General features: G+C 36.4%; 2 protein-coding genes across 5 annotated transcripts in view; both read left to right on the forward strand.

Annotated features, from left to right (window-relative positions):
• Position 1: 1 nt before the first annotated feature.
• On the forward strand, positions 2-3091 carry LOC139981374 (uncharacterized). 3 transcript variants are annotated; one of them, XM_071993725.1, is made up of 2 exons: positions 2-181; positions 1123-3091. In XM_071993725.1, the coding sequence occupies exon 2, from the start codon at positions 1126-1128 to the stop codon at positions 2731-2733; it is 1608 nt and encodes a 535-aa protein (XP_071849826.1). In that variant the 5' UTR covers positions 2-181; positions 1123-1125; the 3' UTR covers positions 2734-3091. The 3 variants fall into 3 exon arrangements, with proteins under 3 accessions (XP_071849826.1, XP_071849824.1, XP_071849825.1); XM_071993723.1 differs by lacking the exon at positions 2-181 and adding an exon at positions 241-442; XM_071993724.1 differs by lacking the exon at positions 2-181 and adding an exon at positions 244-472.
• Positions 3092-5572: 2481 nt separating this feature from the next.
• The window catches only part of LOC139981378 (uncharacterized), a 31656-nt gene continuing 24899 nt past the window's right edge, over positions 5573-12329 (forward strand). Inside the window, exons 1-5 of one of the 2 annotated variants that reach the window (XM_071993743.1) lie at positions 5573-5692; positions 8478-8566; positions 9323-9373; positions 10415-10508; positions 10986-11094. In XM_071993743.1, coding sequence (XP_071849844.1) covers positions 8522-8566; positions 9323-9373; positions 10415-10508; positions 10986-11094 — 299 coding nt within the window. In that variant the 5' untranslated portion in view covers positions 5573-5692; positions 8478-8521. Of the gene's footprint in view, positions 5762-8477; positions 8567-9322; positions 9374-10414; positions 10509-10985; positions 11095-12329 lie in introns of both variants that reach the window. The other variant, XM_071993742.1, reaches the window with a different exon arrangement.

The raw sequence follows: 12329 nt of genomic DNA on the forward strand, positions 1-12329 counted from the left end.
ATATATTATTTCAGTTACTTGATCATAATGTTTTTATCTGTTGAAGTGGCAAAATCCTTTTTAAAATATCTATCCTGTTTGAACGCATGCAGATGGTTTTCAAGGCCTAACAGTATGACCTTTGAGATTGCAGTTGATCAGATATTTGAATATTACTGCTTAGTCCCTGGTCCCAGTTAAGGTAAGCAATGGTTGATATAAAAGCTTCTAAGAAAATGTAAGCTTCATATTGTGTGACAATTTCGTCATTATTCGAATCTCACAGATTTTGACCGTAGGGCAGCCTTCACAAGCTCTCCTGCAACGTATGCTCACTATCTATAAATACTGTGTGGCGTATGTTACTGTTACAGGCTTAGCAAGTATGTAAAGTGCACTAGGCCAGCTCGTAAGTTTGACAGCATACCGCTGGAACTGTTGCCTAATGAATTACGAGAAGAAGGTGATACAGAATTTATAGTCACAGCCTCAGGTATAGCAAGAACTTGAGAGTTGGGTTGAATTCTTGCCTTCATTGTGCAACAACAATCACTAACTGAATTAGCCTCACCCAAGTTAGGTCTGGTATGGTAGCATTGCTAGCAAACTAGCCTACTACTACTAGTACTACAGTAGGCTAGTTAGTAGTAGTTTTCCTGCATTACTGACTAGTCAGTTCACTAGACCCTATTCTGACATTTGGCTACTCAAAATGTGTGAACATTGCTGTAAGAAAAAAATTTCATCAAACCTTCATGTTGTCATGAAAGCCATTCAACAGTGTTATTATTCAATCTAGTTCATCATGTGACATGTGTATAACTTAAGATCATCAATTTGGAATGTTCATATTTTTCAGCCAAAAATGGAGTATTTGCATTTCATATTTTTCAATATTTCACACTAAACATGACTGTTACTGATTAAATCTTTTCAATACCTTGTACAACGCAAATTTATTTTCATTAGGCACAAGTTAGAAGAGAATTCCCCAAATTATTAGACCTAATTAACGTGATTTTGATATCTTCTGTTTTGTTCCATTGTACGTATTACAATTTTTAAAATAAAAACATAATTAGAAGATAGTTTGTAGTCAGATACAAGATAATTGAAAAGTCTCTAAAATTTTCTCTCTTTTAGGTCATGGATAACTCAGAAGATGCAGAGGAGCTCCAGGATTTTTTAGTAAATTTTAAATTTCCTTGGGAACAAGAACCTGAAACATGCAGACCAGTTTGCACAACTTCAAGGAGACATACCCTGACTGATACAACTCCGGCCAGGAGAACCAAACGAATATCTGGGAAAGTCCTCTTGGATGAATTTTCCAGTTTATCTAACAAAATCACTGAGAAAGAGCCAAAAGCCAGTCTCTTTCAATCCAAAGGTGAGATCTCTAAAGAAGTCATACCTCAGGGAAATGTTACTATAGACCCTGCGAGTGAGAACTCTGGTGCTCTGGTACACAATGGAAGTGACCTGCCGTTATCGAAACAACGGAAAAAAAGACGAAGGCAGTCAAGTGTCCTTAAAAGAAGGGAGAGCATTGCCTTGTTAAAAACAATTGGCGAAATTTCTTCTCCAAATACCTCTGGACATTTTCAACAGTCTTCCCCAGCTGCAAATCAAGCATTTATGGACCATCGATCTTCTTCTTTGAAGAGCACCGCAAACGACAAGCCTGTGAAGAAGTCCAAAGCGAAATCGTCCAGAAGAAAGTCATCAAGGCTGAGTGGCATGATGGCACCGTTACTTGAACTCGGTGAAAACGGTATTCCAAAACTGGTTCATTTAGTAGAGGAAAAAGAAGAAAACAATTGTGTTAAAAATGTTAGTGTTGCCGAGCAGGGTTCAGCAATGACTCAAGACGCTACCCCACAGCACCACAGAAGTGACTTGCAGCTTACAGCCAGTCGGAAACATGATTCTACAGTTTCCCGTGTAGGAATACCAACAGTGATGGAAACTGATGAATTTACAGGAGGTTATAGAACAAATTATGCGTCACCATTTACTCCGTTGGTTGCAAAGGCCAACGAGAACCGTGAAGTTGATCTGTTTACCACTCCGCAAGGTGTCAGCTCGCCCTGTATGTCCTCCACACCTGATCAAACAATGGTAACATCATTTTATTCTTTACAGTTACAAAGCGAAATTTCTACTCATCAACAAGTGAATGTTGATGAGATTGAGAGCCCCAAACAAGAGTTGCAGGTTTCACCAGAGGTAGCTATGGATGTAGATCAAGCAGTGGCTGAAGAAGAACAATTACAAAAAAGTACAAGAGACACCAATGATTCAGAAGAGTCGCAAATTCCGGAGTCTCGATGGATGGTCGACAACGACGTGTTGGTGAGATTGAGAGAGTCGATTTACGAGATGGACGTCGATAAAGAAAACCTTGACAATTGTCGTTCTTCTCCCACAGAGACATTGGAAGATAATGTGGAGATTGATGAAAAGGTGAAAGAGTTTTATTTAAAAAAGGGACAAACACCTACTAAAAAGAAGAGAACCACAAATCTAGAAACAGTCTTTGAGGAACTCCGACCCGACGCCGTCAGCATCAGCAAGAGGAAATACAGAAGGTTGTTGGCGTTCCCAGAAAAGCCTTGGGAAGCCAGAAGAGGAACGAAAGGGAGAAAGATCAAGAAAAAGAGGATGTCTTTAAGTAAAATAGCCAACAGAAAAGACCTTGAAGTTCAAGAGAGGCTGACTAACATTTTAGAGAGCCTAGCTGAAGACTTGTGAGTTTCAGGCATGCCCTGAGTGAGAAGTTGCCATTTTTGTCACAAAAGCACAAATTTCAAAGTAGTTCTAAGTAAAGGAGTTAGGACTGATAGGGTGTAATTATTTAAATAGCTATTTATACAGTTCAGTGATAGGGAAAATAAAAACCAAACTTAATTTGGACTGAAAGCTTTTGACTTTAAATTTACCCACTAGATTGAACAACTTCCAGGCTTTGGAATTAAAAACAAATGAGCAAGATAGATAAAAAAATATATATTTATTGTTTTGTTATCATCATTTTTAGTAATGTCTATGTATGTATTTTTCTCTCCATGTTTACTCTCTAATAAATTTTTACATATTTAGTCAATATAAAGATATATTGTTTCTTCGTTCTCATTTGATATATTTATGTATTGTAATAAAGTTTGGAAATGGCTTATTAATATAAAACGTATCATAAGTTTATTCATTAAAGTGTGGGAATGTAACATGGGGAGGGGGAGGGGGGGCTAATAACTTCCTCTGCGCAAATTGTCTCAGCCGAAATGCATACAAACGCATTTCACATCCCACGTTATTCAACAAAGAGATGGGTGGGGAGGAGGGGGGGCGGGTGGAAGGAAGAAGGGATATGATAGGACCCCCTCACCTCTCACTGTCCATTGTTTCCACTTCACATTCCTCATCAAATACAATAGCTCTCTCTGCTGTTTATTTCCTTTGTCAATTGTGGTAAGAGAGGTCATGTGTATTTGTCACGAACGACTGTATTCATTGTACGTGTATTCAGTATATGCTGGTCAGGGTGTTAAGTAGGTCACTCGTCGTGACTGACAACTTGTGCGTTTTTTCTGGAAGCGACAAGAAATGATGGCGCTATTCGGTATTAGCGATTACTTATCTTACGCGCCGCGTAAGATAAGTTAAGTAATCTTTTAAAAATTTAACGGCCGTATAATATTGTAGAATCTGTCTGTAATATTCCTAGTACCAATATTCCTTGTACAAAATCAGTAGAGATCGTATCATTGTAATTATATCGTTTTTGTTAACTTTCAAAAACCTCTCAGTAGTCTTTTGGTCCTTTGAGTTTACTTCCCTGAATGTATCTAAAATTTTATTTTGATCGGCTTTGAAGGCCAAAAGAAAAACCCGGGGTCGCAACAGAGGGGCGCTAGAAGGTGCCATTTTGTTTTATCCCACGGAAGTTGTAACAGTATTAAAACAATTCTATCTGTGCACTGTCCTTGTCTTTAAGCATGATATAACAAATATAGAATTGGTCTCAGCTATATTGATAGAGGTTGGATATGCTAATAACTTCTCAAAGATGGCTGTGAGTTCTTTCAGTGCTGATTGGGTCAAAGGTCGGGTGGCCAGGCATGAGGCCCAACAATCTGGTAATCCATTTCCCTTTCCTCCATATGGCATGACCGTGCGACAGGAAACAAATGTCCTCCATTTTAGAAGAAAAAAAATTACAAGCAAAAACTGGAACATTTGATATTAACAGAATTCTGCAACTATTTCTAAAACTCTACTTGTATGTGTACTGACTTTGGCAAATGAATGTACATATACACATTTATATTTATCACTGTATAAACAAGTATAATCTTTTCCAGCTTCATATCGACTGTATTAAAATTGTACATGTTTCTGAACATTTATAAATATTAACATTGTGATTTATGTAACTCGCAGGCTTTCAAGCAAGCGTTGAACATGGTTCATGACTAGCAGCCTATTACCTCTTGTCATATCACCTCCTTGAGTCGTCAATGTATAGAGGCCTGTCAAAAAGGGGTAGTTAGGCTGAAGCGGCAGGGCACTGGGTCTATCCAGGGACATGAAATTATGGAAGGGGCCTGGCAAAATATGGAATGAGGAGTAGTAAATTCTCATTTAGATAATATTCTTTATTGATAAGGTAATATTTATAGTAAAAACCTGGGCACAGTGAAAAAAGGCAAGGGGCCTGATTTGGTTCTTGGTGCCTCTAGAGGTGTGCTCTAGTTTGATGCCATGTCAGTTGTCAACTAGCTTAGTCAAGGGTCATCAAATACTTGAGGGATCTGCATTGCAATTAAAATGTTGGATTGATCACAACAGGCTGCTGTTCAAAGACCTGTTTACAATACAGGGACCAGAGGAGGTCAAAAAAGAAAAAATGTGTGTGTGTGTTTATATAAATATATATATATATATACATATTAAAATATATATATATATATATTAAAAAATATATATATATATATAAATATAAATAAATGAAAATCGTTATGAGTTGGAAATCAAGAACAGTGAAAAAACTTCCAGCCTCCACCGGGATTCGAACCCGGGCCTTCCGCTTTATATATAAATATGTATATATATATATATATATATATATATAAATATATAATAGAAAATCATAATGAGTTGGAAAATCAAGAACAGTGAAAAAACTTCCAGCTTCCACCAGGATTCGAACTGGTCCTCCAGCTCTGTACGCGGACACCCTAACCACTAGGCTATGGACGCTGATGGTATGTCCAGAGGTTCGAAACCGGTAAGGAAGGTCGTAATTCCACTGTATACGCATTTGTCACCTGTATCGAACAATACTAGTTCTGTTTTTGGTGACATATTTTGCCTTTCTCTAGAGATCAAACATGATGCTAACCAACTCGAAATCATTTGTGATTCCTAAAGCCGGACATCGAAAGAGATACTTTGAACAGACTGTATGTTAATGAAATGGAGGTTAACGACAAAGGCAAATGAATATGAAAACACTATACAACAATACGGCATGTTCTCTTTTGACCCATGTGGCCTTCCATACTTGTTGATTTTGCAACAACGGGAAATACCCTTTGAAGTAAACGCCAGCGTGTGTATAAATAGAAGCTCCTTGGTCAAAGAGCAAACATGTAGCTAAAATTCGTAACCAAAAACAAGACGTTAGTGCATTTGACCAAGAAAATATTGGGTATTTCACCACTTGTTGTACACATACATCTTTGTGAACCCACCACGATCAAGAAGTTTCGAATTTAAGGTTAGTTTCTTGATCGGTAGCCTAGGCCTAGGCTAGTTGACTAGTAGTAGTATAGTCAGTATTGCGAAGTTCGCCATACTGCGAAAATCGGCCACCCTTAAGAAACACACGATTTCACCATGACAACCTATAGCAACAGCCAATTTCACGAAAAATTACGAAGCTACAGTTATTTTCTCTCCAAAATGACCCGTGTGCAAGAAATTACTTACATATTTGTCAATAAAATGACGAAAGATCTATGAAGTCTGTTATAATTACTGAAAAAGCAACAGCGCCACCAATTTTTACCAGCGCCACACTGTAGGTTGCGTGGCCGAAATTCGCAATACTCTAGCAAGAAATACCAGTTCCACAATCACGAAGAATTTTCTTGGAAAACAACGTGAAAACAGTTTGCAGGAAAGAAAGTTTGGCCGTGTATCGTACTAAAACACAATTCTCCCACCATATGAAGTATATTTTCTGGTGATTTATACCAGAAGATTTAGTTTTGGGGTGTTTTAAGTCTTAAGTGGGCGAACTTCGAAGTCACCATCCTACTTACTAAGCCTGGTACTGTACTACTAGTTAGAGGAATATCAGAATATCAAAAACCACTAAATCAAGTCCCTGGACACATTAGGCCTGGTCTAACTTAACCCTAAGTTTTTCTTGTTCATACCTCATTAAGTAAAGCTAGTCTAATCAAACCTTCATGATTCTCAATGTCATATTATGAGAGGAGAGACTATTTAGGCATCCAATCTAAACAAATTTGACTGGGCATGGAAGACAGGACTAATAAATTGCTTTCTTAATCATGCTTTTGTTGTTTGTAGCAATTGGTCTCTATTCCATGAAGAATTATCCAAAGTAAAGAAGATTTTTGATGATTATGGCTATTCTAATAAGATTTTTGATGATTGTGTCAACAAATTCCTTTTTAAGAAGCTTGGTCCAAAAGAGGCTAATCAGGATAAAGAGGTTGATGATATTAAATACATTATAAGTATTCCATTCATTGGACACCCATCACTGATTTTCAAAAAGTCTCTAAGTAATCATCTTAAACGCATCAATTAGAAGTGCTTTGTTGTATTCAAAACTTTCAGAGTTAGCAATTATTTTTCCCTGAAGGATATGACTCCTATGGCACTCAGAGCTAATGTCATTTATTCATTCGAAGGTTCTTGTGACAGGAATCAGGCTTACATTGGTAAGACCAAGAGGCATTTAGCTGTGAGAGTCAAGGAGCATCTTTCTGGGAAATCTGCCATCTTTGAACATATAAACCAGTGCAGAGATTGTAAGACTGAAAGCAGCATAAACAGTTTTCATGTTATAGCAACTGGCAACTCAAACTTTAAGATTAAAATCAAGGAAGCTCTCTACATCAAAAAACTGAAACCAGTTTTAAATAGTCAGCTATTCCAACATGGATCCTCCTACCTACTCAATGTATTTTAAACTTTGCTACATTTATCAACATGTTATCACGAAACGGCTCCAGATTTATGGAACTATATATTTTTAAAGCCTTACTCTACCTGAGGAGGAAGATATCTTCGAAAACGTTCGAACAAACATCACGCTTGCAAATATTATTGTTTTGTGTTGCTCATTTATTTGGTTCTGTAAATGTACAACTCTTCCTAAACTTTAAATTTGACTGATGTTCTTGATATCCATATCCCAGTAGGATGGTGATCGTTGATTTCATACAGGCTACTGCAATGACCCCACTTACAGTAAGTCTGGGGTTAACATTAAGTTGGTAGGTATTTACCTCATTGTCAGTGCATGAAGGACATGCACTTGCTTATTTAACTTACTTGGTGAAATATAAAATTTCCACATTGACTGAGTAGCTATAAAGCATAATAAAGTTGTTTTACAGGATTGTAAGTTAAGGATGACACCCATATTTATTTAACCCATCCTCAGTTAAATAAACTCTGGTACAATACTTTTTCCAACAATCGATGCGAAAAGAAGCATTGCGTTACAGTAGTTCTTACTTATTGGATTGTTTGGAGATTGTGATCACACAGGTGCAATCCAAATTGGATGAGTGTTTAGTACCCTGATCTCTCTGTATGGGAAAATACTCAAAGGAAGGTTAATGGAATATGTCTACATGAGTCAACCCCTTCTTCTTCTTAATGTTTTCGACACTGCTAGGCTGGAATACACAGAGCAGCATTTCTCATTCAGATAATTTATTCTGTCAAAGCTATTGCATCTTTTTGCGTTTACTCTTAAGACTACACTACATGAGGAATTAAACTTTCTAAGGGTATCACTGCATGATTTTATTGTTTTTGATGCATATATGACAATTATTTCCATCAATAGCTTGCTACAGCTATTAGCTCACGGGGTGTGATCCAGTAAATTACCAAGTAGGCAATTTAAATTCCATCTTCAATTAGGCGCATAGCTATATCTATTTCTAAAACATGTATCCACTTCTAGTGTAAGTAAAAATTGCAAAGTTTGGTATTAATTTGTCAAATTATTTGTAGTAGTGTATACAATATGTAAGATCCAAGTTGAAAAATTGTGTTTTTGAACAGTACATGGAGAAACTTGTGCATTAAACTATTCTTCCACGGGTGAGCTTATAAATTTGATTGGCAAATTTTTTTTAAACTTCAGTTTTAACCAGCAGTTAACAATGTCACAATGTCAAAAGTACATTTCATATTTCAGTTTAAATCCTTTCATTTCTTAGATTGAAGAACTTTGTATCTATATGACGTAGGAAAAGTTGAGAAAATGCTTCAAGAACTTGAATCAAGATTGTCCACAAATGCCATCAAGGTAGGGTTACATCTGAATTTGTTTTGTACTTCCCATGTGGTCAGTTACAGTACCAATATATGCTTCGTTTCTCATACAAGACTGTACATTTGCAATTTTAAATCGGTAAAATAATGGATTGCTTAATTTTTGTTTTTTTAAATTTGCATAGATCAAACTGACAGATACAGTATGATAGTATATATTCTTAATTCCTGATCTGTGCTTGTGGCAGTATAAGGATATTAGTCAGTGACTCAAATCTTTTGGATGCAAAAGACTTGATTAAATTGTACCTGATTGGTGAAGGTCGAAGAGACTCAAGTCAAGTCTCAACTGAACTAGTCTCATGTTGTAAATTCACATCCAAAGGTACTATGTGACAAGTCATAAAACCAATTTTTAGCTTTAATTACGTACAGCCTAGGCTCCTGTACATGTCCTAGCTGACTGTCATGACACATCAGCAGAGTGGTATAATGGTCACACCTGCTTACAGCCAACATGAGAGTACCCTTATGAATATTCAGCAGCTGAATGATCTATGCAAAAAATCATAAAATCAATTTATTACCTTTACTTACGTACATCCTAGGCTCCTGTGCATGTACTAGCTGGCCGTCATGACACATCAGCAGAGTGTTATAATGGTCACACCTGCTTACAGCCAACAATGACAGTACCCCCATGAATATTAAGCAGCTGAATAAATAATTATTCATAGTGATTGGATTTAACTCTTTTCTCTCTTCTTGTCTTGTGTTGTTTTCTCTGAAGCGTATTTTTGATGGTGAGTCCCAGCTTGTTGAACCAATTGTACAGTTCTTGGTGAGTTCATCTCAAGTTATTTACTTTTTTCTCTCATTTGTGTGTTATTGTTTACATCCTCCACAGCGCTTCTTTTATGTCCCTCAAAAAAAGTCATGAATATTAATGAATCTACCTGTTTCATTTCCCACTGTTCATTGAAGCAACATGATAGAAGATTCAATTTGATGCATAATGCGACTGTTTTTGCAAAGGAAATTATGCCGTCGTTGTTTGGATTACTTTTTGGATATATCTTTTGAGGCTGTCTGATTTGACAAAGTTGGTTGTACAACAAGCTATTGCAAAGTGGAATAATATAATGTTACTGTCATAGTCAAATCAACTGTGGACTGTAGACACTTAATGTTACACTTGATCTGTTCAACTTGACTCACATTTATTCATCATTTTACAATTAAAAATTAATTCCTATTCCCTTGATCAATACTATAAATATCTTTGTGTTATCAAACATTTAACAAGTTTTGGGAATACTAAATGCCATAAGCCTCAGCCAGGTAAAGAGGTACATAGAAACATCATCCTAACAATGGTGGGTCAAAGTTCATTAAAAATATACATAAGTTTATAGTTTAGACAGGGTTGGATTAAGGTTGTTGGGGGAGGACGGGGGGGGGGTGCCATGCAAACAGAAGGGGGGCATTAAGCATAACTTGTTGAAATAATGTAAACAAATATATAACCATTAATGATAATTGGACAATCATTTTAAATGTAACCTAGTAACCATGACTACATTTAGCACTATTCTGATATGCCCATAGCAGCAATGTTTACTGTTGAGCATATATTTACAGTATACTTAGATATCACTTTACCACCACTCAGATAATCAGATTGCGATGACATAGTGCCTTTCATGTACATTATATCTCACATGGCCCAAATTTATAAGACGGCTACATTTACTGTCAAATTTTTATGTCCCCCCTCTACCCCTCCCACCTAATTCAAGCGCTGAATTTCCTGTACATATAAATAGTCATGTTGGACCTGCCACAAGATTATAATGTTACAGAGTGATTTTTTCTCCAACAGGGATTCTGTTACTGTGACTTGATGAGTAGTGGCACATTGTTCTCATGCACACGCCGTTCTGTCCGTTTGTCTGATGGAGAAAACTTCATTCATGGTTAGTCAACAGTCATCTGTCATAAGTGAGAGATGTCAAAGTTCTTCAACTTAATAATTGCTTTTCACCTTTTCAGGCATTTCTCTAGCATTATTGCCAAACATTTCCAGAAAAAAATGCTTTTTTTTTTTTTTAGATAAATAGGTTCTGCCTTCCCCCTATAGAAAAGCATCAATTGCGACAACTTGGGTAAAGAAGTCCAGCTATGCCCCTTGTTACAAGTGTTTGTTTGTGATCTGGACATAAATGCTGGATGCTTCTAATTGATCTGTAATCAAGAAATTCTCTATATTCTAGCATAATGCCGCCTTCACAGACAGACAACGTACATTAATCGTTTCCTTTTTCGGTCACAGGTGTTGATACATCCTTATCTGTTCTGTCCTGCTTTTATTGCTTACAACATTTCACTTTCAAATTCAGTCTCATTTTCATACCCGAATTTGGTCTTAAATCATTCCCTGTTTTCATTCATAGCTTACTTATCGGGTGACTTCTTCGCCCATGAAGGTAATCCGAACGAGCTACAGGACAATTGGATCATCAAGTTGAAGGACTACTACCGTAGTGCAAAATATTTAAACAGGTAAAATATGCAAGATTCATCATCTTTAATATGAGACAATTGGAATAGATAGTTCTGCATGAATATACAATCACAGAAGGGGCTATAAAATTACTTAACTACTTCATCCAGAAAGTAATTGATAAGATATGGTATTCCTATGGCAGACATGTTCAAAATGACATAAGATGGTCTAATGTTTGATACATCATAATAAAAAAAGAATAAACTACCATGCAATGAAAATCCTTCATTTTGCATAGCTAGGTATTTTGTTGGTTCCCAGTTTCCATGGTAACAGTGGAATTGATTTGTTTCATGATCAATAACAAACCAAGTCGACTTGTATAACAAGTAGGATAACAGTCTAGCTACAGAGTTGTAACTAGAGTCGTCCAGTTACAGAGTTGTTGACAATTGACAATTCATAATCATGGACGTTAAATATGATTATAAATATGAAACTTGCGTCTTTGATAAGCCAATGAGGCTTCTTCGTGAGTTCCTGCTTGCATGAGGATCTAAAATACATACATACATACTGTACATACATACACACAGTCTGAGCATGAGTACAACTAGAGTTCACCTTGGAGTACAAGTGCCCAGGAGAGTACAGTACACCTGGCATGAGTACAATTACAAGGCTCTAAGTGCATATAGAAGTACATAATCTTACATTGGTATCTGTGCTAGATTTCTAAAGTGCCTGGGATATGGGTAGCCTGGTTGCAACTATCCTTTTAGAGTACAAGTAATGTCTCGCTCCGTCATGTGAGTTTTTTTTTTTTTTTAATTGCCGAAGCATTTGTTCTCGTACGTAAATAAGGAAGAAGAGAGAATTCTGATAATTGAGTGATATTTGGATATTTTGAAAAAGTATGAGCTCGAAATTTTGTAAATTTTGTATATAATCGATCAAATCCTGCATTTTTTTCTTACAATTTTTTTTCTCCAAATACTGAGGTAGGTTAATTTTGAGGAAATAAAAAAAGCAAACCCTATGATGGTGGCAAATTGTTTCAAAACTTAGGTATCTATCAAGTGGTTTCTAACTTTGAGCATGAATGACCATTTCTTTACCTTATTTGGATGCATTTCTGGTGACTATTTTATGTCGTGAAACTTTTCTGTTGTAAATAGTTCTGATAAAATCTTAGCAGATTTCTGCATTTGCCAGGAGTTGCTTGCCGTATACCGTATTCTCTGAGCTGTAATTTAAACAATTGGAAATAAAGTTGCAGAATTTCAAGAAA

Source organism: Apostichopus japonicus, chromosome 15, assembly GCF_037975245.1.
Source record: "Apostichopus japonicus isolate 1M-3 chromosome 15, ASM3797524v1, whole genome shotgun sequence".
In the NCBI taxonomy this organism is placed as follows: domain Eukaryota; kingdom Metazoa; phylum Echinodermata; class Holothuroidea; order Aspidochirotida; family Stichopodidae; genus Apostichopus; species Apostichopus japonicus.